Source organism: Entamoeba dispar, genomic scaffold (genome assembly GCF_000209125.1).
Source record: "Entamoeba dispar SAW760 scf_1105229463703 genomic scaffold, whole genome shotgun sequence".
In the NCBI taxonomy this organism is placed as follows: Eukaryota; Evosea; order Mastigamoebida; family Endamoebidae; genus Entamoeba; species Entamoeba dispar.
Genome location: NW_001855825.1, coordinates 202,708 through 229,764, shown reverse-complemented (window position 1 = coordinate 229,764; position 27,057 = coordinate 202,708). Strand labels below are relative to the sequence as shown.

Below are 27,057 nucleotides of genomic sequence, written 5' to 3'. Positions count from 1 at the left end.
ATTTATTGGATGATTTCTGTTGAAAGCGTTAGTTCACATGGATTTTCAAGACCTCGTTCATTCACTAAACACTCTCGAGGTAATACTAAAAACCTCCCTTCTTTAAATCCAGCAAAACTTATTCCTTTAAGAAGATTAACTATTGACTCATCACAAATTAATACACCTAATGATTTAGCAAGACGTCAACCTTCATTCGAGTTAAGTTCAAAACTGTCATTAATTTCTAGTCCAGAAAATAATGTTATGATAAGAAGAACAATATTAAAAATTATTCAAGAAATTAAAGACATAATTAAAGTTATCATTTCTATAGAAAAACAATGTGTTGGCATTATTAATAGAATATCTAAAAACAAAGAATTTGATAAAGGATTAAATTTAACTGATAAAGAAAAATCTATTGTTCTTGAGTTTGACATAAAAGAATTTGACAAAGATGAATTTATTCAATACAAAGAAGATCTCATTCATTCAATTAATATTTTTGAAGAAATACTTACTGCACTTAAAATATCAATATTAAGTCTTCAAAATACAATAAAAAAATCATTTAATCCAATAGTACTCTCTTTTAGTGTTGAAGTTATTGATAAATTTACTCAATTTAATAAAAATATTCAAACAACTATTATTAATTTTAGAAATTGGTGTAATAAATCATTAATTCATCAAAAAGTTTATCAAAAAAATAATACAATTTCATTAGAAGATCTTATTTGTAATTGTGCTGAATTTATAAGTATTTGTATTAGATTATTTGAATCAGATAGAATAGGTATAGAACAAACAATTGATCTAGAAGACGTACTTATTCAATTTAAAGGAACAACTTCTTATAAAATTGGTGATAATGAGTCAATTAGTTTAAGTGAACTTACATGGATAAAATCAAACTTAATAACAGCTTCTTCATTTACTTCTCAATTATCTCAAAGTGTTGATGGATTAAATTCATTTCTTAATTATCATGATATTCTTAATTCACTCAAAGCTGCACGTTATTGGAATACATCCCTAGAAATATATGACCCTATAATAAATCAAATAAATGAGTACTCAATTATTCATGCTGGAACAGCGTTTTTACGTTTACAAACAAATGATGAAATTTGCAGATATCAAAAATGTTATTTATATTATTTAAAGATAGGACTATTAATTTTGTTATCATACGCTGGTAACACATTTTTACCATGTGACTTTATAAGTGCTAAAAGGTTGGTTAGTGCTGATATTGAAATTGATATCCCTCAAGACCATACTTTTGCAGGAGATCTTCATATCTTAACAAAAGATTCAAATTATCGTAAAACATTTTGTTTCTCCTTTCAACACGAGAGCGATATTATTGAATGGACCAATCAACTTAAAGAAACCCTTTCATCTCTTGACGTTCCAACGACTCCAAATTTTGAGCTAGGAAATCCTATATCAACCAAATTCTTTAATAAAAAAGTTATTATTAAGAAAAGTAAATATGTAGGTTCTTCTATTGAAGAATTAGTTCAATTTCAACAATTTAGTTCCTGTCTTGATAATGTTCCAGATGTATTAAATAAATGTATTAATGAAATTATTAATAAAGGACTTACTGAAGATGGACTATTTAGAAAACCACCTGATCAATACCAACTAGAAGAATTAATAAAAAAATTAAATGATTCTGATTTCAGAAATGAATTAAAATTAACAGAATATCCAGTTGGAACTATTTGTGGATTATTAAAAAGTTTATTAATGGAAATGAATCCTAGATTTATTAATGGAGAATCATATAAACTCTTTTCAGATATATCAAAAAAGAAAGGAATTATTGAACAAAGAGAACAAATCAAATTTTTTATTGAGTCATTAAACAACGAACATAGAAATACTTTATCTAGATATTTATTTTTAATGAATGTTATTGCTGTTAATCAAAGACTAAATAGAATGGGAGAGTCAAATCTCTCAACTGCTATTTGTCAATGCTTTTTACCACCAAAACAATCAGTTGATTTTGCATCATTAGAAAATGATTCATTTGAGTGTTTAATTAATAATTATGATTTATTTATGCCTTCTAAACTTGAACATCCAATACAAACACCATCACTTTTTAGTCTTATTAAAAAACAAACCAAAACAAGTAATACTATTATAATAGGCTGTTTCAATGAAACAAAAAATATTATTTGGTTATTAGAATTTGATGGAACATTAACAGAAATTAATGTTAATACTTTACAATCATCAATTACTAAATTAAATCTTCCATTCAATACTATAAAACAAATAGAGTCATATGATAAATATAATGTCATTGCATCGAATACTTCTTTATTAACAATTGATGTAGAAACTAAAGAAATAATTCAAATGGTTAAAAGAAAAGAAATAAACTGTTTAATGGTTCTTAATAATAATATCGTTATTGGAGAACAAAATGGAATGATTGAAATGTTTGAAATTCCAACATTAAAAAAGAAAATTGAATTATTTGTTATACCAAAAAAACTTGATGCATCACAAAAAATACCATCAATCATTCAAATTACTGGGAATGAAGAAGTAATTTATGTATTATATGAAAATAATTGTGAAATTGGATTTGTTTCTATGACAAATGGTTCATTAATACAAACTATTACATTATATAATCAACCAAAAATTACTTGTTTTTGTTATGTAGAAGAAAACCAAACTCTATGGGTTGCAAATAATGATGGTAATATTAAAATATTTAATGGAGATAATGGAATAATAATAGAAGAATATAAATATCCATTAACTTATGGAAGTGTTGTATTTATTGCTTCAATACCAAAACATATAGTTGTTGTATTCAATTCATCACAAATTTTATTATTTAATTTAGATACTATTTCATTAGTTTGTTCAATATCAAATAAATATTTTATTACTTCTAAATGGACAAAATTAGTTAAAAGAAATTATCATGAAAAAGTTTATTGGAATTTGTGGTTAGAAAAAGATGGTAATGGAGATATTGGTATTATAGACATTGGTCCATTTAATGACTTTTCAGTTACTGATGAAAGGTTAATAAAAATAGAATATAAATTTCATAACAACTATATTGAACATTCACCAATAGGTCATTCTTTTAATATTGTTTCAATTGACACTAACAAAAAATGTTGTGTTTGTCAAAAAAATATTGAACAAAACTCTTGTCAATGTATTAATTGTAATCAATACCTTCATCAAAATTGTATTAGTACTTTTATTGGAACTGAATGCAAAGGATATTTCAAAGTTACACATGAAATAATCAATCATTCAAAATAATTGAATGTTGTGTTATATTTAATTTTTTTTTACATTCCATTACTTTTTAAATATACTAATAACTATTTTCAAATTCTCTTTAAATCTTCTTTATTTTATAATCTAAGTCTTTTCTCTTTCACTTCAATATATTAACAATTTATAAAAGATCCTAGGATCAATGAAATTGTTTTGAATAACCACCAATTTTCTTGTTTATTTTAATGATATCATAAAATGACTTTTAGAAAATAATCTTTCATTTAAAAAAAAAATTTCCTTTTTATTAAAATAAAATATCTGATAAATTTTAAGATAAAGATTGCCCTTAAGTTAGTTTGGTTCGTCTCAAACTTTTTTTTAAAAACAAATACCTTCTTAACTTATTCATTGAGTTTATTTTAAAATTATTAATATATACTTCTTTTTGAATCATCACCAATTAAAAACAAAATCCTTTCTTCTCTACATTCTTTACTTGTTCACCTTGCAAAAATAAAATCATTCATTGATTTCTTTACTCATTCTGTTTTACTAACATTTTTAATTTTACAAAAAACATACTATTTTGTTCCTTATTTGTAATTAAACATCTAATATTTATTTTTAAATCTCCTTTATATTCTATTAAATAAATTCATTATGTGTTATATAAAACATACTTCTTTCTTTTTCGTTCTCCTGAAAAAGATTATTCGACCCGCTTGTATTGTTCGAACAATCCACCTAAATAATATTCTTAATAAAAAAAGAGTATCGTTTTTTGTGTCTCAAAATTAAATTATGGAACACTTCCACAAAAACCTCTTTGTGAAGTGTGCTTTGGTTGACCTTTTTCTCCCATGATACTCAGATAAGCTTTCTCATCAAAACCAATAAAGATAAAAGACTCGAATCTTCTATTAAAAAACATACATAATTTATCTTTCAAAAGAAAAAAATAACTGACTGAAAAAATAGAGTCACAAATGATGAGTTTAAAACAAAAAATAAAAAAAAAATTCCGAAAAGAATAATTCGAATCAAAGAGAAATTCTACATTAAAGTCCAATTTAAAGCGGAATGGAGAAAATTCTTTCATGAAAACTCCGCCGGAATAAAAAGATTCAACTATCTCAATCTGCCAATTCAATGAATACGTCACTATCCCACCCACAAGCAATAATGCAACCAATAGCAAAAGCACAAATATCGATTGATTCCACTTCTACTTCGTTTGCTGATGAGATTGTGATTATTGACGATTATATGCAATGCGAAGATTGTTCATACCCCCAACGAACTATTAATCCTATCCCATTTGAAAGAACTTCTTGCTTACCTTTTGGAGATGATTATGTCTCTTCTGCTTCACAATCTCAAACTTCTTCTCTAGCAGAGGGGTTGTATTGGTTAAACAAATTTTGTTAAATAAAAGTAATGGCACACCTCATCCACAATTCTTTAATTTTTATTTCTTTTGATCTTTGTTTTATAAACCATGACAAATAAAATTAATAAAAAATATAAAAAGTATTCAATTATTGTTTATCAGTGATTATTGGACTTCCTATTGGAGCTTCATCATCATTAATAACAACAGCAGAAGTAAAAGAGAAAACGTTTTGTTTAGAATATTTATTATAAAAATATGATAATACAATGTAGTTTAAGATAATCATTATAGAACATACTAATTCAGATATCGCAAAAACAAGATATGATGTGCTTTGGCACTTAAATGATTTTAAGGGTTGTCCGTATGTTATATGTGGTACAATTTCTGTACAGAATTTCTGTGTTTGTGTCCAATTAATAATGTCATAAATACCACACGCCCCGAGAAAGCCACAATATATTGAAGAAATAAATAATTGTTTATTTGTGTTGTAATGAAATATAATAGTATATATATAACAAAATGCAATAAATCCCGAATTTAATAACCAACCAAAACACAATACAAATACTTGGTAATGAATGTAGGGAGAACACCAAAAAGAATAAGTCTCGTCTTCTGTTTCTAAAGTTAAAGAGAATGGAATGTAATGTTTATATGGATCAGATTGACATGTCCCTTCAGGATTTTGTATATTGTTTTTGTGAAGAGAGAGCTAATAAAATAAATGTCTGTTTCAATTCTTAAAGAAGGTTTACAAACAGTTGTATTATTGATTAAATCTTTATCTAAAGCAAATACAAATTGAAAAAAGAATATATATAAAGAAATGACTAATGCGATACAAGTTGTTATACTAATCATTTTACATAATAATGTACGATGAACTTCACGTAATTTAAATCCAATCATTATGAAGTAATTTATTAGTTTTGAAGAAGAATAAGAAAAAAAGAAAAAACCTCCTTTCAATCTGCCCTCTATTAGCTTTTTTTCCTTTTTTTTTTGGAACTTATTTTTTTGACTTTTTTATTTAGAAAATAATCCAAATCAAAACAATAATCAAAATTACATGTAATTGTGGGTTTTTGAATAACCCCCATAATAATTATACCAAAATATAGGTTGTTTCTGTTTAATGATATCTAGAGATAACACTTTAGATTGAGGATTAAATAATTCATTACTAAAACCAAATAAAATTTCTTCTTCAGAATCAAGGAAAGAATAAAAGTTCATTACTCGGTTCCCAAAAGAATTAAATTCATTCCAGCAATTAAAGCGGAAGTTACAGAAATAACAAGAATATAATTGAAAGAGTAATTCTTTTAAGAAAACTTCATTAAATTCAAATTCATTTGGAAATAATGAATAGAGTTGATAAACACTATCAATAAATTGTAAAAATATAGGTGAAGTTTCAGAAATACTTTGTGATCCATTTAAGTGTCTACATCTATCACTAAATTTATGACCACTTAAACTCCACTCTTTTTCAATTATTGTTTCAAACCCCTTAAAAGTACGATAATAAGGGTCCATTATAATCATTGTTAATGATGTTAGTTGACTTGTTCTATCCCACCCATCTGAACAATGAACTAGAACACTATTACCATTAATAATACTAGTACAAAGTTCACAAACACCTTTAATAATCTTTTTAATATGTTTTAACCATATACTTTTATTTTCTTCACTTAAAGGTGATTCGGTTATAGTAAACAATCCATCTTCAGCGTCTCTCATTTTATGGATGTTATCAATATTTAGAAATGTTATTGTGGCATTACCATAATTCTTCATATTTTCACTTCCCATTCCCTTTACTCTGTTTACGTTAGCATTTAATTTTGGTCGTGCATCATAAATTTTGATTGAATGTGTTCGACTCATCATGGCATATTCAGTTAACATTTGTTCATCAATTTTACTTCTAGAAGAAGTAATACCTGTTGCAGGTTGACTACTTCTAACTAATAATCCATTTCCTTCAGATATCCAAGAAACAATAGGAATTCTTCCTTTGCTCCTAAATTGTATACATTGTTGTAGTTCTTCTTCATTAAATATTGAAGGTATAACAACACAAGGAGGATATGTTGGACAAAGTTGTTGAATCCATACTTTTAATGCAGGGTATTTTTCAATCTTGAGTCTTGTAAAATCTTCTCTAATCAATTTCATTCGATCTTCTATTGGTCCACCCATAGAGAATAATTCTATCTGGGCATTCTTTTCTATTAGACTTAATAATGTTTCTTGTAATTTTAATGCTTGAGCTTCATCAGTGAAATAACCAATATAGAAATAATTGAAGTATTTTGTGATAATCAACAAAGTATAAAATTTTTTTATTGACTCCAATTCAATACTTCTCACTTTAATTTTTTTAATTGATGGAACTGGAATATGAAATGTACCAGAACAATGTTCAGAAGTTCTAAGAAGATCTTTTGATTTGTCTATCTCTAACAATTGTTTTTGTTGTTTAAATATAAAACGAGCAGTAGTTACAATAACCGTACCAAAGATTGGTTGTACACTACTCTTTGTTTGATTAAAATGAAGATGAATTGTTTCAGGAATAATACTTATGATATTTTCTCCTGGAAATAATGGATATTCTATATTACATTTGTTTTCATTTTGAGAAGAAGACATTCTGTTAATAGCCAAAAGAATATGACTTTTTTCTTTACCATCTAAATTTCTTGAATATCCATGTAAATTTGGGATTTTTGAATCTTCTTTTAAAGCAAAAATAACACTTCCATGTAACTCGTTGATATCAATTGTTTCATTAACAAGACCTGATTCTGAAAAGAATCCAATTTCACCAATAACATTTTCTAATGTTGTTATTTCTGCACCAAATAATACTAAAGTTAATACTTGTTTTAGTTGATCAATTTTCATTGTAACGTGTCGTTCATTTAATGTCTGAATAAGTCCAGTGATATTGATTGTAGCCATTAATCTTAGTTGATCTTTTAATATTTTCTTTTGTAATGAATTTGTTTCATTGTTATATGATGTTAATAATAAGATACCATTTGACTCTTTTGAAGTCATATTCTTCCTTGGTGTTCTACTTGATTTAGGAGATGAACGAGGAGAATTTACAAGAGCTAATAATCCCTTTGGACAAATTATTGTTCTGATTGTACTTTTATTAATTGAGTGAACCCATTTATTGGCTTCATCTACCATTGAAACATAAAAAGTATATGATTGTGTAGGTGTCTGAACTATAAAAGCGCCATTTGATTGTTGAGATAATTGAACTAAAATTGGAGGTAGTTGTATGGTTATATAAGGGACACTGACAGGGTTGTTAGTAATATAGACATAAAGATATGGTAACTGAGATGTACATAACATTAAAGTTACATTAATCATTAAATCTTCAGGGTCATCATTTCTATGGAATAAAACTTTTCCTTTTTTAGTAAATTTAAGTGAATTTAAAGGAGGAAGAAAGTCTTTTCTTAATAATTTTTGTTTCCTTAACTCTTTCATAAATTCTGGAATCTCTAATAATTTTTCAATACATTTATTAAAAATTAAGAGATATCTCTTAGTATAAAATAAAGGTTCAGTACTTTTCAACCATTCAATGTCTTTATCCATTGGTAAAGGTTCAATTCCTTTTATACACTAAAAAAATGTTAGTACTAACAGATCCAATTAATATTTTCTATGACTACAAAACTATAAAAAACAAACAGAACAGAGAATACCTATTAGCTGTTCAGATGTTCTATATAAAGTATAACTTCCATTAGAAGACTCTACACTAACATGAAAAACAACTACAGACCAATACTCTTCTAAGACACTAGTAAATTTAACTAATTTAAAAGAAAGGTGAGGTACCTGTTTCACAATAGAGGTCATAAAACATATATTTTAAGTTCAAATTTTTTTTGGAAAGAAAAAACAAAAAATAAAGATATAGAGAGATTAACTTGATGAAATTGAATCTATATATGTTACTAATACTGTTGTAGGTGGTAAATTTGTTAACTCTCTTTGTATAATTTGTAGTGGACATAATTCTGGAGAAAGAGAATTTAATTGGTACTGTAGGAATTTAGAAATAAAAGAATTAGCAAGAGAAGATGAATAGTTCATAAGGAATAAAGAGACAAAGACCTCTTTGTAATTAGTAAATTGTTCAAAAGGTTTATTTGGAAATTCATTTTCAAAACATTGAAAAGAACCTCTACAATGTTGTGATAATAATATTATAGTTTTAATAAGACGTTCTTTTTCAAGTTGGTCTGTTAATGGGTAAATAGTTACAAATTGCTAATAAGAATGAGTGAGAAGTTTTATTAATATTTTTATGTTTAAAATGACAAACAGTAAATAATGATAAAATCATTCTGTCATCTAATGAATCTAAGCAAAAAACATCATAACAATTGAATCTTAATTCTTTCCATTCACTCACAACAATTTCAATTAAAATTAATTTAATAGTATCATTACTAACTTTTCTAAATATTAAATATTGTAACATATATTTGTATAACAAAATAGCTTCTTTAACTACTTGATCACAATGATCTAAAATAGCGCCAACAACAAAATGATAAAGTGTAATTGCTAATTTTTCGTCATTAACATTTTCAATATTATTTTTTATTAATTGCATTGTTTTAACTTTATAACTCCAATTATTTCCAACCATAATTCTTTCAATAACACCACACCATTTTCCATGTTCAGTACCAACGTATTGATCAAATAATTCTTTTGTCCATTTTTCCTTTCCATTTTTTTCCAACCACTCGACTGAACTCATAATTGTGTTTTCTTTATTTTTGAGTTACTTCAATGAGTAACCATCCAAATTTTAATAATTTCAAGAAGACTCGTTTGAAAGATCTTCAACCTGGTGTTCGTGAAGGTTGGTTAAAGAAAAAAGGATATGATTTCCATACATGGAAAAAAAGATATTTTATTATCAAAAATGAATTTATTTACTATTTTAGTAGTGCCAGTCCAACTTCTACTCCAAAAGGAGTTATTGAATTAAACTCAAAGTCTCAAGCTAAAATAATTGATGATACCTTCATGAATATTGTTATTTGTAGTGTTCATAGAAATCAAGAAATTATTGCTGATACTCCTGATATAGGTGCTGCTTGGGTTGATTCAATTAATAGTCATATAAAAACCCTTCAGAAAGTTGAAGAACAGAGAAAGAAAGAAGAAGAACTTATTTCTATTCCTTTTTGTGGTAAGTCATGGCCTGAAGTTAAGAATGAAATTAATGTTTGTAAACATTTAAATGAAAGACAAGTTCCTCCAAAAGAGTTAATTCAAATTATGAACAACATTGGAAAAGATACGTGTGAGAGATATTTTTATAATATTCTTTTAGAATGCATTACTACTTGGGCTGATGATGAGATTGCTAACTTTGCTTGGAATTATTTCTGTAGACATCTTGTTAGACAAGAAGAAGTTCAAATACAAGATAAAATGAAAAGAAGAAAATCTATTATGAAAACTGAATCTGGTACTATGTATAAATTACTTTCTGACCTTAATATTATTTTCGGTGGAACCCAAGGTGCAGTTTTAACTGCTTTTGGAGGAGAAAGTGAAAATAATGACGATATTGTAATGGTTCTTGGAAGAAACACTCAAGCTGGAGTAAGACTTGCTTCTATCTATAACCATATCATTGAAAATAATAAAATTTCATTTAATGAAGTTATTCGAACAATTTTGGATGCAATGGAACGGTGGAGGATGAGGACTGAAGAACCAATGTTTAGGGCATTTGTGACTGGTATTACAGGAAATTGGAATCCTGCTAAAGTTGCATCTCTTGTTTCTTTTCTTTCTTCTTTTACAAAAGAGCACGACTCATTCCCTTTGTTTGAGGAGCCATGGGAAGACCTTCCTCCACATGCCCTTTCATTTATCTTAGCGTTTGTTTTTAATTTTTTAGTGATTAATTTATTTAAGTAGAGATTCATACTCAACGCTAGATATACTAATCATTGGAACACTGAAGAAAAGAAAGAATTCATTACAATAGGAAATATGCTTTGGGGATGGAAAATAGAAACTTATAATAAATTAACAAACCAAATATGAACAAATTGTTTCTTTCCTTACTTTTCTACTATTTTTCTTTGTAAATTAAAGAGAAAAAAATTAAAAATTGTTTGTGATATATGTTAAATTTATTATATAACAACTCAAAAAGAAGTATAGAACTTAAATAAGAAAAAGAGAAAAAATAACTAATAGAATTTTGTTTAATTGAAGAACAATATAGGTTTAAAAGAAAAGAGTGTATTAAAATATCTTGATGAGCTTTAATATAAACAACCATTATTTCAATTTCTTCTATACAACTAAGACAGAGTTATAACATAAAATTTAAATTGTTTACTTAAACCCTTATAAAAAATATTTATTAACTTTCATTATGCTATATATAATAAAATATTTGGTAAGTTATTATTTAATTAAATAGAAAATTTTAATAATAAATATTCAATAAAACATTTTTGAATTATATTTCTAATATGAATTTATTCACCATTTGTTTATAGTATATAATTATATGAAGACCTCTCTAAGGAAGGTTAAATAAATTCAATTTTAAAACTGTGTTTATTATTTAATTGATTACTTAAATACCTATACAATAAGAGAGTTATTAAAATAATTCTTTATTGTTATGAACACTTTTTAAAGGGTGTAAAGAAAATAGAATCTATGAAATTACCTTAATTTATAACTCAGATTAATTTCCATAGAATATTATCTTGCGTTTCATAAATTTATTAGAGTTAGTTTAAAACAAAAACACCTATACTGGTTTTATAATTTTTCATTAAACATTATCATCAAAGTTATTAATTTTAGAATTATGAAAATTATAAGCAAAGACACTTTTTAGAAAATCAATAAAATTAGTTTATCATATAAGAATAGTGTAATACTAAAAAGATACCAACTCATTACATAACCTACAGATATTTTATTTATTGATAGACTCTTTCAACAAAAGATGAATTAATTTCCATTCTTCTTTCGATATATTATGGTTTAATGTTGTTTTACCTATCCATCCAATAAAATAAAATGAATCCAATTTACAGTTTTTCTGAGTAATTTCAATAATAATTGACCCTTCTTTCCATTTTTTTAGCTCGTTTTGAATTTCCGTTGAGAATAAATTGAACGGAACTGGTTGGTCTTGAAGTTTCAGGAAAGATTCTAAAGACAGTTTGACTCGTCTCTTCTTAATAAATGGTTGAACCAAAAACAACCCATCTTCACATAACCTAAATGAAGACAGAGAGTAATCACCTTTTCTTCTTCGTTCAAATAATTTACATCCACAAAACACTGATTGATAAATAGGATTTCCATTATACCATGAATATAACGAATTATCTTTTTTCATAATAATATTATTTTCAATAGGTTGTAATTCAAATTCATTTTTTAATTGATTCCATAAAATATTATCCTTATTGGCTTTCTCAAAATATTCCATTGTATCTTCATCTGAAGAAGCTATGCTTATACCTTTATTCATTCTTAGAGCAGCAATAAAAAATCCACCTGAGTTATAGTCTTGAGGAAATATTCTTACACAACGCTCTAAATGATATTCTTCAAGAGGAGGGTAACTAGTAACCGGACAGTTTATTGTGTCATACTTTTTCCATATAGAAACACCATTTCTTCCATTTGGAATGATGGAGTGAATATCAATAAGTTCTATACTTCCTTGAAATTCTTTTAATATTGAATGAATTACAGCTTCATCTTCAATAGGATTCATTGAACAAGTGGAATAAATAATAATACCATTTTCATTAAGATGTTTTAATGATTCTCTAACAATTTTAAGTTGAATTCTATGGTTTTCAAATGAAGTAGTTAATTTCCATTTAAACCATGGATTTGAAGATTTTCTTAATGTTCCATCTCCACTGCATGGTGCATCACATAAAATACAATCATATTTTCCTTTAATTTGATCTATAGAACAGTTTAATATATTTACATTTCCCCAACAATTTAATCTATGAGCTAATATTTGGACTCTTTTTGGATCAACATCATTCGCTGTAACCAATATTTTATTTTCTACCAATTGACTTGTTTTACTTCCTGGAGCGGCACAAATATCAAGAACAGTATTAATATGGTACTTATTTATTAATGACTCAATAACTAATGGAGGAAACATACTACATAATTCTTGTCTATAACAGTAATTTCGTTCCACTGCATTGTCAATAATTTCTTTAATTTCTTTCTTAATTGATTTGTTATTATTCCAAATAAAAATTTTGTGATTTTGAATCACTTTCATTTCATCACATGATTTATTAAAGAGAGTTTGTAACAAATCTCGATATTTACTTTTTTGATTAACTCTCACACATAAAGGAAGTGGTGTACATCCAATGTTAAAGAGTTCTAATCGTTCTTTTTCATTTAAAATTCCGTTTTGTTGTAATTCACTGAATAAATCACAATCAACACTTCTTTTTTTCATAACTTAAAGACTGATGTGTGAATCTAAAATTAATTTAAAGTCTAAAAATATAAAATAAAACATATATAGTTCATCTAATAGAACATACGTAATTACTCTTGATTAACTTGTTAATCAAAAAAAAAATAACAAAAGAACATGTCAAATAATGTACTTATGTACTGATTTCTTTTGATAAAAAAAGTTGTTGTAAAGTTATGCTAATATTATGACTTCCTTTTCAACCAAACAATTCTCACCAAAATTGAACTGAACACATAGATAACGTCTCATTTCTTGGGTTAATCACATTTTTTGTTTTTTATTTGATTTGTAATGATAGTATTCCATAAAATTAAACCAAATGACTCAATATAATTTTTCATATTCATCACGTATTTTTTTCTTAAAGATCATTTTAAATATTGTTATTTAAGAAATACATAGCAATAATAGTAAAATGAAAAATATGATATGGGGCTATTTCAAGAAGAATATAATTTTTGACACTATAGCTTGTTTATTCTTATGGACTGACCTTTTCATTTAAAAGTCTTAATTTTTATTAACATATTTTATTATAATTTATGTTAATAAAATGTCATCAAAAAAATTTAATAGGATAGTAAAAGAAAACTAATAATTATTATACAAAGAAAAGTTATCAAGAGATTAATATGATGATTAAATCTACTATCCCAATGATTTCTGATAAGGAGACACCACCTTCCCCTCTTATGCCATTCAGCCCAACACCCCCTACTACTTATGATACAGTTGTATTATCCCCACATCGACATACAACCACAACAAACGCCCCATTAGCAAAAAGTATTATTGACTTTACAACAATTAACAGTAGTTATACTCAGAGTTGTTCTCCGCCAACACCAACTCAAGAATATGATGGAAGAAATACCTTTATTGGAGAAAATTTTAAAGCCAGTGCAAAGAATGGGAGTATAGTTATAACCCATAACTACAACGAAAAAGAAGAACATATTGCAATGATTAATATTAAAGATCTTACAAATACAAATGGAAAATGGAAAATTATTTGTAAAGATTTTCAAGTTATTACATTAGGGAGAGGAGATGGGATATACAATTGGATTTTTGGAGGTCTTAGGAATTGGAATCTTAGAGGTCTTCTTGTATATAAAGAAAGTATTAGTGCTTATGACATTAGTGAATATTATATGCATTTAGGGTGTATTGAAGAATGGTGTGTTCGAACATTTAATGAAGGGTATGAAATTTGTGACAGTTATCCAAGACAAATGATATTACCAATTAAGGTTTCAAAAGAAGAAATTAAATTATCTGCTTCAAGAAGGTATTATAATAGATTCCCTGCATTAGTGTGGTATGATAATAAATATAAAAATGTTCTTATGAGAAATTCAGCAACAATTAAAGGATGTTATAACGATACACAAATACCATTTGCTTTTACAAATAAGAAAAATTTAGTTATAATGGATTTTGTTGATAAAATAACTTTATGTAAAACGTTATTACCATCTATGAAGATTAGAGAAATATCTTGTTTTGATAGAAAGACATTAATGAAATATTATCATCAATTTATAGAATATATTAATCAACCAGAAGTTATATTAAAACAAATAGATAATATAAAATGGATATCTTCAATCTCTTTAATGTTAAAACAAGCATCTTTAATTTATGAATATATGAAGAATGGAATTTCTGTTTCAATAAGTTGTATTGACGGAACTGGAATATGTTCAATAATATCATCTTTATGTTGTATATTGTGTGATGATTATTTTAGAACTATTAAAGGATTTATTGCATTAATTGAAAAAGAATGGGTTTTAATGGGATATCCATTTGCTCAATATATTGGTATAGATAATGACTATTTCTCTAATGAGCCAGTTGAATTTATTTTATTTATTCATTGTGTGGAGGCTATTATACGTCAAAATCCAACTGCTTTAGAAATCACAGAAGATCTAATCATTTTTATCTTAGATGAATTGTATACAGGAAAATGTAATACATTTCTTTTCAATTCAGAGAAAGAAAGAAGAAGAGTGTGTGTTGACGGGAAGACACTATCGTTATATGATTTAATAGTTCAAGAATTGAAACTAGCAAAATTTAGAAATTATAACTTTGATGTGACTTCTCCAATCTCCATCTCAGAAAACTTGTTAACAATCCCATTATGGACAAAATACTATTTACGGTATTCATTTCCCAAGATTGCCGAGTTGAATTTGTGTTAATTAAAACGTTTGTTTGTTTCAAAATTTTTTGAACATATGCTTAATGAAAATTTCTGTTTGTTTAAATAAAAACATCCCCAAATTTGAAATAGAACTTAAAAGAAAGTCAAAGAAAGAACTAAGAAATTAACGAGATAAATATAGAAAAACAAAAAAAAAGAATCAACAAAAAAAGAATTAAAGAAAATTTTTTTAAGAGAAAAAACAAAAAATGTGGTTATTCTATGGTACAAGTAAAAGAACCCAAAGAAATCGGGAAAAGAAACAAAAAGATAAGAATAAAAAAGATTAGAGATGAAAGATAAGATTATTTGATTGATGTGTGAGAGAATCAATGCGGCTGGAAAGGAATTAAAAGAACTCCCTAAACAGAAGGGATTAACTGTATTAAAATCAATCAATGTTACAAATAATTGTATCAGTAATATTGATGAAATTAATGAATATAAAAATTTAGAATGTCTTCTTCTTCGGAAAAATAAAATAGAACAAATTCCAGCAATATCAATTCCTTTACAAGTTATTGATATATCACTAAACCCAATTAAATCAATTAAACCATTATTATCGGTTTCTTCAATTAAAGAACTAACTATTTCTCAATGTCATTTTCTTGACATGCATTTTAATTTATCAACATTAGAAAATCTTACAAAATTTGTTTGTATATCAAATAAATTAGTAGAAATTGAATTTCTTAGAAATTGTTGTCATTTACGGAATGTTTGTTATATTATTTTTATAAATTTTTTTTATTAATATATAGTTGGATTTAAGTAATAATTTATTAATTGGTGTTCCAGAATGTCTATCAACATGTACATCTTTAACTTCATTAAATTTAAGAGATAATAATATTTCAAAAGGACTTCATTATTTAAATACATTAAAATTACTTGCTGAAATTAATGTGTCATGGAATGATATTACTGAATTAAAGAAATCATTTTATAATATTATTTCATTAACATCAATTAAACTTAATAATAATAAAATTAGAAGAATACATAAAAACATTGGATTCATGACAAATTTAGTAGAGTTATATATTCAGAGTAATCTTCAACTTCACTCTGTTCATTCTGAAATTTCTAAATTAACATTACTAACTCTTTTAAACCTAGATAATTGTCCAAATATTCTTGAATTACCTACTTTAAACAATTTAACTTCATTAGTTAATTTTTCTATGAAACATTGTTCACTGACTCAAACTCCTCTTCTACCTTTATCATGTGATTTTCATTTAGAAAATAACAATCTAACAGTATTAAATTTAGATATTTCTAAATCTACTGCTCTTCAAATTCCATTTAATAAACTAACATCAATTCCATCTTTAAATGGATCGTTAATAAATAGACTAATACTCTGTGATAATAAAATCAGACATTTAGATCTTATTGGTGCAAATTTATTATCTTTAAATATTTCTTTTAATCCAATTCTTACATTACCAACTGAAATTTCTTCATTAACTAAATTACGTCAATTGTGTTGTAGTGGTTGTGGAATACGAGAAATACCTGATAACTTATTAAATAACTTTAAAAATTTAGAACAATTTGAATGTTCATTTAACCCAATTTCTACAATTATATTCTTACCTTTAGCTAATCTTCAATCTTTTGTTATGCAATTTTGTCATCTAACTCAACTACCATTTTCATTAGAACAAGCTTCAAAATTAAGAGTGTTAGATGTTTCTAATAATAAGCTTTCTATTCTAACGTCAAAAAAATCTTCTGTTGAAACAATGAGCCAATTAACTTTATTAGATTGTTCTCATAATCAATTAAAGAGTATTGGTGACTTTTCTAAAGTTACTTCATTGGTTGAACTCAATGTAAGTTATAATCCTATTATCAAAATAGAAAAATTAATGGAGAAAATTAGTAAATTACCAAAACTTACTAATCTGTATTGTCATGGCATTTCTCTTAGAAGAGGGTATTCTTTTAAAGGAAATGATGAACTTTGTATTTCTATTACTAAAAAAGGAAGTATAAAAGGAATTCCAATTGAGTTAGTGTTTAAAGAAAAAGGAATTGAAAATACTCTTAAACGGTTTGAAACTTTTGGTTGTGATAATATTTGTAACCAAAAGTTTTGTAATGGAATTGGGTCATATGAATATTGTGGAAGAAGAATATCCATGCAAGATTCTATTTTAGTTGGAAATAATTTTTTTGGAGATGCAAGTAGTTTATTTGGAATTTTTGATGGACATGGTGGGGATTATGGAAGTTGTTTTATCTCAAAAGAAATTCAAAAATCACTTGAAAAGTTACGAGGAAGAGCTTTGACTAAAGAAATCTTTGAAAATGAAATCATCTCAGCTATCCAAAATATTAACACACTAATGGAACAAAATAATATGACTGATGGTGCTACTTCTGTAATTGTTGCTTCAACAAAAACACATTATTTAATTGCCAATATTGGAGACTCAAGAGCAGTTATTATTAGAAGAACAGATACTAGTCCAATACCAATGAAGGAAATAGGTGATGAAACTCAACAAATATTACAACCAAAATCTCCTTCTAAATTAGTCTTACCAAAAAAAACATTTAAAAGTAAATTAGGAAGGAGTGGTGGTTCATCTAAAATAACAAACCAAATAGAAGTTAATTTTGATTATATCGGAGGAGGTAGAATTGAAGTCGAGGCATTAACACATGACCACAAACCTAGTTATCAAGAAGATCGTCAAAGAATTAGAGAAACTGGAAATTATATTAGTGACCAAGAAAAAGTTAATGGATATATTTCTGTTACAAGGGCTATAGGAGATGTTAAATGTAAAACATTTGTTTCTTGTATTCCTGAGTTTTCTGAAGTACCAAGAAGAGTTAGTGACTGTTTTGTTATTTGTGCTTGTGATGGAGTTTGGGATGTTTTCAGTAATGAAGAAATTGGAAATTTAGTTATGGCCAATGAACAAATGAATTGTACAGAATTAGCAAAACTCATTGTTGATACTGCATATTGTAGGTTTTCAAGTGATAATATGTCTTGCATTGTTTTTAATTGCCAAAACTCTTTTTAATATCAGTTGAAAAAAAAACAATTATGTAAACAATTACTTATTTTCAATTACATTATCATTTCAATTTTTGTTTATTGTATCTTGCTCTTCTTGATTAGTTGGAGTTTGTTCTTTTACTGTTTCTTGTGTATCTTTATTCACACTAACTTCTTTATGTTGTTCATCTTTCATTTCAATAGCTTCTTCGTCTTTGGGTAATTGACTATAGTCGTGTTCATCTGGTTTAGGTTCGTTAATACTCTTTGGTAAAAACCATGACAGGATAAATACAAGAAGAGCAATCAATGAAACTACAAAGAATGCAAAGTGAATATTAAATGGGAACTTGTGTTTTAGGGTCCATGCAACTAATGGGGATCATACTAATGGACCGATTAATCTTAAAAATGCAAGTAAGCTTTGAGAAAGACCAAATAGAGATCCCATTAAATTCTTTGTGACACTATTACCAACTAATACTTGATTAGTAGATAATGCAAACTGCATAACTGTTTGTAAAGATGCACTATAAAACCCAAATACAATCCATAATAATAATGTTCCGTATGGGTAGAGGTAATGGATACAAGGTGGAACATTATACATAAAAAATAAACCTGCAGATCCAAGTCTATTTGTCCATAATGGCTTTAATAGATTAACAATAGGTTTATAAATAAATAGTTGAGTGATAATAATGCCAATAGCTGAGATTAAAAGGAAAGTTCCAATTTCTGCTGTTTCCCAACCAAAACCTCCAACATCTACAGATGCCATCATCAGTAATGGAATCATTCCCCAAACCATACCACAAGAGCATTGAAGAACTGCATTCATAAAACAAGTTAAAATACCAATGTACTCTTTAGAAAAACACATTTTAATCATATCTTTAATTCTAACAAGAACCTTAGTTATAATGATTTTAATAACAACATACCACTTGCAATTCATCTTCTCAATGGCTCTTGGTTCTTGTAAGAAAATAACTGATAAAATAAAGGCAACGAGTGTTAATGAAACACAAACCACATTAGGAAGAATATATGGGAATGTATGGAAAAATTGAACATCTCCAAAAACAGACGGATATTGAATTGCAGGACGACAAAGATAAGCACCAATAGTAGACCCTACAATCATTCCACACCCATTCATTAACCCAATTAATCCAAAGACTTGAGTTCTATTTTCTTTTGTTGAAAGATCTCCCATAAAAGCATTAATCACACCTAAATTACCATTAACTAATCCTAATAAAAATCTAGAAGCAACTGCCCAAGGATAGTTGAATGAAAAGCCCAAAGATAATGTACACATAATAGAACCTAGGCACCCAAACAATAATAAAGGTCTTCTACCTAATGTGTCAGACATAATCCCAAGAATAAATGATGACAAAAACTGCCCAGCGTAGAAGCTTGAATCAAAAATTCCACTATAGAACCCAGCTTGGTTTTTAGTATCTACTACATGAAAATCTACTACAAGAAATCCAGCGTATGATGTAATAGAATTTTTATTCATACTTTCAAGGAATGATAATAATAACAATGGAATTAACTTTCTTTTAGGGAATCCCTTTGGTAATACATGGAGTAATGGGGAGAAAAAATTTATTAAAATTGATTTGATTTTCGACATTAATAAACAAATAGCTAAAAAAGTTTAATTATACAAAGATAATCCATTCTACAATCTCTTCTAGTAACTTTTCGAATTCTTATTTTCTTCTTATTTTCTTTGAGGTAATTGATATAAATAGTTTTTAGGATATATAACGTTATTTTCTGATAAAAATATCAACTGATTGAAAATCATCTCTAATGCAAGAACTAAATAATTATCTAGAAATAAAAAATGAAACAGTTAATACCTCTTGCTATTTTGTGTTGCATAATATCATTCTTTGAAACTCAAGACTTTGGGAATCAAGAATGTTTCATAAGGCCATTTGATGTTTTTGTTAACGATAAGTTTGTTGCCCGATGTGGATGGGGAATGGTTGGTTTATTTGAAATTATTCTTGACAGCATCATTTTTGTTTCAATACTTTTTGATTATTCCCCTTTTTTTAGACGGTTAATGTCATTACTTTTATTATCTCAAGTCTTTATAAAACTTCATTTTATTACAGTGGTCAACCAAAAAAAAAATCTTGTTGTTATATATTTCGTTCTTGGTTCTTTACTTCATTTTCTTTACGCAATTTCTTCTTTAATTTATTCAAAACCTTCTAGACAAGAAGAGAAAATAGAAATACATTTTCCAAATGTCAGAATCCCAGGAAGTTGTAAAAGTAAGCCAAAGGCCATTACCCCAAAGCCTGAATGTAATAAAACTAAGACAATCAAAATTTCTACAAATGCCAAAGAAAGTATTTCTGCACTTGCCAAACAAATTGAACAACTCAATAAAGAAGCTGAAGAAAAACATCGTTTAAAAAACCACAACACGTATCAGTCTGAAGTTGTTATCAAACCTCAACAACAAGAAAAGAAACAATCACCTGTTAATCAAAAGGAACAAATTGAAGAATTACTAAATGAAGAAACGACATTGATTAATGTTCCTAAAAGAAGAGTTACAAAGAAAAAAGTTCATCAAGCTACAAAAGTTTTTGGGAACGTGAAAACACAAAAGGAAACACAGGAAAATAAAGAAACAATCAATTTGGAAAGTAATAGAACAAAAATTTCACTTAATGAAGTTCTACGAGCTAAAGACCAGTTAAAGCCAACAAAAAAATAATCATAATACTTAATGTTAGTATTTAATTTGGTTTAACCTATAAAAGAAAAATGATCTTAAAAATTTAAGAGAAAAACATCATTCGATGTTAAAAATTATTGAATCAGGAATTAAAAAAGCCCAAAAAGTGAAAGAGTTCAAAGAGATGCAAAGGCTTAAAGAGTTAAATGACTCTATTCATGAAGAACTTGATTTTCATGAAATGGTTAGGAAGATGAGAGTAGATTTAATAATTATAATTGTGGAAATGGCTCTATTGGAAAAAGACCAGATTGAAAGTTTAAGAGAAAAGTTAAAACTTGTTTATGATGAAAGACCTAAAGATTTAACGATGAGAATTTTGTATTATAATTATAATAAAATTCAAGAATTAACAGGAGATGATTTGATAAACCTGTTACAAGATGAAAATAAGTTTCAGATGTTTTACGATAGTTCAATGATTAAAAAAAAACATTCTCAATTAGAAATTGGATTTGTTTATAAAAGAATTAAAGAAATAAAAACAACTGTTAAATCAAAAATTGGATTAATTCACTTTTGTTATTCAAATTCAGTATGTGAACAACCTCATCAAATGTTGAATGATCAATACGATTATTATTGTTTAATGTTTAATGATGTACATCATCCATATCGTTCAATTCCTTTTGTAAAAAATTTCTTTGCTTCTCCTCCATTTTTAAATTCAATGTTTTCACGTTGTTTTTCAGACGAATGTTCTTCGAGGCATTGCCATTTTATTAATGGGAATTATGAATGGTCAACAACCAAAAAAAAACCAAAGTTTGAAGAGTGTGAATGTCATCATGGTATTTTTGTTGATCTTCAGCAAAATGAAACAGAGAGTCCAGAATTCGAGATGTGTCCAGAATTTGGGATGTGTCATTCTGGAGAAATTAATATGGCAGACGTTCCTTTTGGAGTTGGTTCTGTGAGAATTGCCTTTCATGGATTTGATATGGATAAAAAGGAAATTATCATCAAACAATTTAAAACCAAAAATATGATGGGATTTGAGAGTTATGTTGATATGGTTGCTATGCACCTTCAATGTCAATATGTTAGTAGTTTATTTGAGTCTTATATCAGTTTATTAAAAGAAGGAAAAACAGTTGAAGAAATTACAATGTTGGATATTCGTACAAGAAAAGAAGAGCTAGATTCAAATGAAAACAGAAAAAAAGAAAATGAACAAAAAAAAGGAAATGAACTTGACTCTATTAAGCGAGTTTCTTTTATTCCTTTAAAATTATTTATTGAAACTCCAAGAACATCTTCACTCAGAAGAAAATTCTTTGATTCAAAAAAAATCAGTATTAATGAAATTGAAAAAATGGCAGTAGACAAAACAATATGGTTTATCGAACAACCGTTAGTTGGAAATTTTGAAAAGTACAATTCAAATAACTCAGATGTTAATTATTGTAACTATAGTTATACCATGCAGTGTTTCTCTCATTTTTCTTACTTTATTTCAAAAAAGTCTTTCATTATCACTGATCTTCAAGGTATATTTAATAAAGAAAAGAATTTATATGAACTGACAGACCCAGCAATTCATCATCAATTTTTGTCCCCTTATTTCTTTGCATTTACTAATCTTGGGAATACAGGAATAAATCAATTTTTTATAACCCACAAATGTAATAAGTACTGTACAACATTACAATTACCTCCTCATCCTTTCCAACCAACTGAGCTCTATAAATAATTTATTCTTTTTAATTTAATTCATTTTATTACTAACACTAATAACGTGTCACCACCTAACACTAACGACAATGTTAAAAAAGTTACAAAGAATAAATTTGAAATAGATAAAATATTAGACAACTCACCCTTTTTTTTCAAAATAAAAAGAATAAAACTTAATAAAAATGATAAAAAGTTGGAATATGTCTGAATCAAGCTCAAGTTCTCCCATTAGCTCAAGTTCTGGTTCTATTGATGAACAAGGAAATGAAAAATATTATGGATTTAGATTTGATACTATCAAAGCTTTAAATGAAGTTTTTGAAGGTGCTGTAGAAGAACCAAAAATTGATGAAGATGGTTTTCCATTGATTGAAGAAGATTGGGAATTATCTCAATTCTGGTATGACAAGGCAACTGGAAATAGGGTGATTGATTATATTGCTAATTATGTTAATTCTATAGAAAATTGTAAAGTAGCATGTGTGTCAACACCTTCAATATATCGTGCTTATATTAGAAACAAAGAAAAAGTTCCAAATGCTGAATTTGTATTATTTGAGTATGATACTCGTTTTCAAGTATTTGGAATTAATTTTTCATTTTATGATTATAAAAAGCCAACAATGCTAAAAGAAGAGTATCACCACCAATTTGATTTGATAATTGTAGACCCTCCATTTTTATCTGATGAGTGTGATGAAAAAATTTCTCATACTGTTGAATTTCTAGGTAAACCAAAAAACCATCAATTAGTTTTCTTAACTGGTAAATTAGCTGAGCCTTATTTGATGAAATATTTCCCAGGCATCTCTTTGACTGATGTTAGAATAGAACATGAACACCAACTTCAAAATTCTTTTGGATGTTTTTCAACAAAAGATCCATTAATTTAATTAATTATTAACTTTTCTTTAATTAAAATTAGTAATAAGTCAAGTTAATTCTTTATATAAAAAAAATAACTTAATATAAAAGGATTTACAACAAATCAATTACTTATTGTGATAATTGTTAAATGAAATATGAAACAATCTCATTATTGCCTTGTTTATTTTCACCAAACTGTTCATTCCAATTTCTAATTTCAGTCAAAAATGGTGAGTCTTTGTTAGTACTAGGGTTCATTGTACTAAGTACTTCAAAGAAGTCATTATCATTTACAGCACGGATTTGTTCTTTAGCGATTTCTATAGTTGGATTAACAAATTCTTCCACTTTGATAAATGGAGAAGGTTTTATTCCTTTAGACTCCATTTCTTTTTGTTCTTTCTTTAATTGTTCTATTCGTTCTTTTTCTTTATTTTCCTTTGCAATATAATCTCGAATTGGTCTCATAGCAGCAGCACAACATAAATTAAACAAATCACAACCAGAATATCCTGGTGTTTTTTCAGCTATTTTACTAATATCACAATCTGTTTTCTCTCCTTTTAATATAATCTTTAATATATTTTCACGGTCTTCTTTTGTTGGAAGATCAACGAGAATTCTTCTACTGAATCTTCTTAAGATAGCATCATCCAAATCAAATGGCCTATTTGTTGCTCCAAGTACAATAATCTGTTCAAGGTTTTGTGATTTTAGACCATCCCATAATGTCATAAATTCATTTTTCATCTTTCTCAATGTTTCGTTTTCATTCTGTGAGGTTCTTTTACCTAATAATGCATCAACCTCATCAATAAAAATGACACATGGGGATAATTTGGCTGCCAATGAAAATAATGCTTTAACAAATTTTTCAGCTTCTCCAAACCATTTTGATTCGAGTGATGATAGTGATGCGTTAATAAAATTAGCTTTACTCTCTTTAGCAACAGCTTTGGCCAACATAGTTTTACCAGTCCCTGGTGGACCAAAGAAAAGAATTCCTTTACTACGTTTAGTAAGAGATCCTTTCTTAAAGAGTTCTGGTCTTAATAATGGTAATGTAATAGATTCATACAAAGTTTCTTTAACTTTTTCTAATGCCCCAATGTCATCAAAAGAAACATCAACATCACCTGCACGAATAACATCATTCATTAATTTCTTTTCAAATTCGTTTTCTGCTTCTAATGTGTCAACAACATCTTTTACTGGATTTAATTGCATTTGCATAGCAATAGCACTCATAATAGATTCTTTAGAAATTGTTCGAATATTTTTATCTGGTCTCTTTTCTATTTCATGAACAAATGCCCAACCTACAATCTTTTCAACATCTTCCTCTTTTAAATCTAGTTGTAATTCTGAGTCATCAATTTTTTCCATTTCAAGTCCATGTTTTAATAACTCATTTTTGATTGACCGTTTAGAAATAGAAGCAGACATTTGTTTAGAATCTTCTTGCATCATAATCCACCATGAACGAGCTTCTTCTCCAGTTGGGGTTTGAATAGTAATTGAATTACCAAACATCTTCTGTAAAGTTTTAAAAATACTTCTTCCATGTTGTTGACCTTTAATTCCATATGCGTCTACCATCTTAATTTCCTTCTCACTAAACATACAAATACCTTGATCTACTTGTGCAATTTGTTTTGAATGAGATGATTTAGGAGGTGGTGCATTAGCATTACATCCAACAAGAATACCTTCATTACGTTTTTTAAAATCATTAATAAATGTTCTAATTTCTGTGGAAACATCATTTTTTAATTGCATGATAACATCTACTTTTTGTAATACAACAATTAATTGAGGATATGTTTTTAATATTTCAGGTAATCTCCCTATTAATCTTCTGTCTTGGTTAGGTACTTCTTCATCTACTCCACCTAACATATCAATTTCTACAAAGGCTCCACTATGTCCGTTTGGTGTATTTTCAAAGTTTACAGCAACTTTACCATTTGCAACAAATAATACAGTCCCAATCTTACCTAATTGTTCTTCGTTGGAATATTTTCCTTTTCCAATATACTTAACACGATCACCATATTGGAAATTCTTTATACACTCTTGTTCAACACCGTCTACTGCTCCAAGCAATGTACAATCAATTTCTAAAAGAGGAACATTCATTTCATTTGCTATTCTTTTTAATAACCTACTAACAAATAACTCAGTACCATTTGGTGTTGTTAATAGTAAGGTTCTACTTAATGATGGAATACGAGAATAAATTGCTTCTTCTGGTGTAGAAGAAAGACAAAACGCAAATTCAGAACGAAGTTGTTGTTGGATATTTTCTGGAATAAATTGCCAAATTTGTTCTGTTTGATTAGTTTGTGTTTGATTTGGTTTATATATAAGACGTTCTGAAAGTTCAGCAATACTTGGTGTTTGAATTGGTCTAATAGTCTTAGTTTGAAACCGTTTATTTATTTGTCTAGGTTGTTCTGCTAAAACGTCTTCTCTCATTGGATGTAATATTGTTGTACCATCACAATAATGAAATTTAAATAAATAAGTTTCACTAAAATAAAAGCCTATTTCATTTCCATCTTCTAAAATAACTTTTTCTCTATCTCTTCCTTTTCTGATTGGTTTCTGGTTAACATACACACATCCAAGTTGTGATACTACTTCTAAATATCCTTTTTTTCTGTCCTCATCATATAAAAAATTACACTCAACCCCAACCGTTAACCCACTACTCTTTGAAAATGAATATACCTTACTATTTAACTCTACAGGTGGATATTTACAGTTATCATTTAATGGAACTAATTCTCCCCATTTTTTATTATCTTCTTTACCTCTTCTCTTGTTTGATCGTTGATCTTCTATAAGAGGATGTTTTCCTTCAATGTTGTACCTATTCATCTTTTTCTGTTATGGATGAGTTTTTTAGTTTCTTTTCATTTTTTCTGATTTATGAATTATTTCAAAATTGTTTTATATAACTATTATATATTATTTTTTTTATTTTATACTTTTTCTAAAAAAATTAGAACTCTTCCACAACTTAACTAAAATGAAAGATTCTTTTTTGTGATAAAATAAAAGTAGAATATTCCTATTCATCAACTCAATCCAGAATCTTAAAATGAAAATTATGTACAAAGGGGGTTTTATTCTATTAATTTCTCAGTTTCATTATGTCATTATATCTGAGGAAACAATTCGATTATTTTTAAAACCTTTTTTTCTAATATATACAACTCAGATAACAAGTTTTATGTGGCTGAATACTTACTTTTTAACTCAGTAA

The 27,057-nt window shown here is 27.1% G+C and overlaps 12 protein-coding genes across 12 annotated transcripts, besides 16 other annotated features; 7 read left to right on the top strand and 5 right to left on the bottom strand.

Moving 5' to 3' along the window:
- Positions 1–7: part of a sequence feature (AT_rich) that runs on past the window's edge.
- A 2-nt stretch (positions 8–9) lies between these two features.
- Positions 10–3,294, top strand: EDI_129660 (uncharacterized protein; the record flags this gene model as incomplete). Its single annotated transcript, XM_001741374.1, has 1 exon — positions 10–3,294. One exon carries the CDS (start codon positions 10–12, stop codon positions 3,292–3,294), a length of 3,285 nt encoding a protein of 1,094 aa, XP_001741426.1.
- Positions 1,553–1,587: a sequence feature (AT_rich).
- A 240-nt stretch (positions 3,295–3,534) lies between the features above and the next one.
- Positions 3,535–3,573: a sequence feature (AT_rich).
- Positions 3,574–3,668: 95 nt separating this feature from the next.
- Positions 3,669–3,693: a sequence feature (AT_rich).
- A 1,065-nt stretch (positions 3,694–4,758) lies between these two features.
- Positions 4,759–4,785: a sequence feature (AT_rich).
- Positions 4,786–5,719: 934 nt separating this feature from the next.
- Positions 5,720–8,551, bottom strand: EDI_129650 (uncharacterized protein; the record flags this gene model as incomplete). The annotated part of the gene is made up of 2 exons (XM_001741373.1): positions 5,720–8,311; positions 8,381–8,551. 2 exons carry the CDS (start codon positions 8,549–8,551, stop codon positions 5,720–5,722), a joined length of 2,763 nt encoding a protein of 920 aa, XP_001741425.1.
- A 66-nt stretch (positions 8,552–8,617) lies between these two features.
- EDI_129640 (uncharacterized protein) lies at positions 8,618–9,464 on the bottom strand (the record flags this gene model as incomplete). The annotated part of the gene is made up of 2 exons (XM_001741372.1): positions 8,618–8,965; positions 9,021–9,464. The coding sequence occupies 2 exons, from the start codon at positions 9,462–9,464 to the stop codon at positions 8,618–8,620; spliced, it is 792 nt and encodes a 263-aa protein (XP_001741424.1).
- Positions 9,465–9,496: 32 nt separating this feature from the next.
- Positions 9,497–10,771, top strand: EDI_129630 (uncharacterized protein; the record flags this gene model as incomplete). The annotated part of the gene is made up of 2 exons (XM_001741371.1): positions 9,497–10,638; positions 10,663–10,771. 2 exons carry the CDS (start codon positions 9,497–9,499, stop codon positions 10,769–10,771), a joined length of 1,251 nt encoding a protein of 416 aa, XP_001741423.1.
- Positions 10,772–11,080: 309 nt separating this feature from the next.
- Positions 11,081–11,219: a sequence feature (AT_rich).
- Positions 11,220–11,666: 447 nt separating this feature from the next.
- EDI_129620 (uncharacterized protein) lies at positions 11,667–13,202 on the bottom strand (the record flags this gene model as incomplete). Its single annotated transcript, XM_001741370.1, has 1 exon — positions 11,667–13,202. One exon carries the CDS (start codon positions 13,200–13,202, stop codon positions 11,667–11,669), a length of 1,536 nt encoding a protein of 511 aa, XP_001741422.1.
- A 24-nt stretch (positions 13,203–13,226) lies between these two features.
- Positions 13,227–13,270: a sequence feature (AT_rich).
- Positions 13,271–13,736: 466 nt separating this feature from the next.
- Positions 13,737–13,781: a sequence feature (AT_rich).
- Positions 13,782–13,861: 80 nt separating this feature from the next.
- Positions 13,862–15,439, top strand: EDI_129610 (myotubularin, putative; the record flags this gene model as incomplete). Its single annotated transcript, XM_001741369.1, has 1 exon — positions 13,862–15,439. One exon carries the CDS (start codon positions 13,862–13,864, stop codon positions 15,437–15,439), a length of 1,578 nt encoding a protein of 525 aa, XP_001741421.1.
- A 98-nt stretch (positions 15,440–15,537) lies between these two features.
- Positions 15,538–15,625: a microsatellite.
- A 59-nt stretch (positions 15,626–15,684) lies between these two features.
- Positions 15,685–15,746: a microsatellite.
- Positions 15,747–15,757: 11 nt separating this feature from the next.
- On the top strand, positions 15,758–18,491 carry EDI_129600 (protein phosphatase 2C, putative; the record flags this gene model as incomplete). The annotated part of the gene is made up of 2 exons (XM_001741368.1): positions 15,758–16,162; positions 16,206–18,491. 2 exons carry the CDS (start codon positions 15,758–15,760, stop codon positions 18,489–18,491), a joined length of 2,691 nt encoding a protein of 896 aa, XP_001741420.1.
- Positions 16,168–16,204: a sequence feature (AT_rich).
- Positions 16,385–16,437: a sequence feature (AT_rich).
- A 357-nt stretch (positions 18,492–18,848) lies between the features above and the next one.
- EDI_129590 (uncharacterized protein) lies at positions 18,849–19,997 on the bottom strand (the record flags this gene model as incomplete). Its single annotated transcript, XM_001741367.1, has 1 exon — positions 18,849–19,997. The coding sequence occupies one exon, from the start codon at positions 19,995–19,997 to the stop codon at positions 18,849–18,851; it is 1,149 nt and encodes a 382-aa protein (XP_001741419.1).
- A 333-nt stretch (positions 19,998–20,330) lies between these two features.
- Positions 20,331–21,221, top strand: EDI_129580 (uncharacterized protein; the record flags this gene model as incomplete). Its single annotated transcript, XM_001741366.1, has 1 exon — positions 20,331–21,221. One exon carries the CDS (start codon positions 20,331–20,333, stop codon positions 21,219–21,221), a length of 891 nt encoding a protein of 296 aa, XP_001741418.1.
- Positions 21,222–21,306: 85 nt separating this feature from the next.
- On the top strand, positions 21,307–22,935 carry EDI_129570 (elongation factor 2 kinase, putative; the record flags this gene model as incomplete). The annotated part of the gene is made up of 1 exon (XM_001741365.1): positions 21,307–22,935. The coding sequence occupies one exon, from the start codon at positions 21,307–21,309 to the stop codon at positions 22,933–22,935; it is 1,629 nt and encodes a 542-aa protein (XP_001741417.1).
- Positions 21,565–21,585: a sequence feature (AT_rich).
- Positions 22,927–22,966: a sequence feature (AT_rich).
- A 153-nt stretch (positions 22,967–23,119) lies between these two features.
- EDI_129560 (uncharacterized protein) lies at positions 23,120–23,812 on the top strand (the record flags this gene model as incomplete). Its single annotated transcript, XM_001741364.1, has 1 exon — positions 23,120–23,812. One exon carries the CDS (start codon positions 23,120–23,122, stop codon positions 23,810–23,812), a length of 693 nt encoding a protein of 230 aa, XP_001741416.1.
- Positions 23,803–23,893: a sequence feature (AT_rich).
- A 37-nt stretch (positions 23,894–23,930) lies between these two features.
- EDI_129550 (uncharacterized protein) lies at positions 23,931–26,669 on the bottom strand (the record flags this gene model as incomplete). Its single annotated transcript, XM_001741363.1, has 1 exon — positions 23,931–26,669. One exon carries the CDS (start codon positions 26,667–26,669, stop codon positions 23,931–23,933), a length of 2,739 nt encoding a protein of 912 aa, XP_001741415.1.
- A 54-nt stretch (positions 26,670–26,723) lies between these two features.
- Positions 26,724–26,796: a sequence feature (AT_rich).
- Positions 26,797–27,057: the final 261 nt, after the last annotated feature.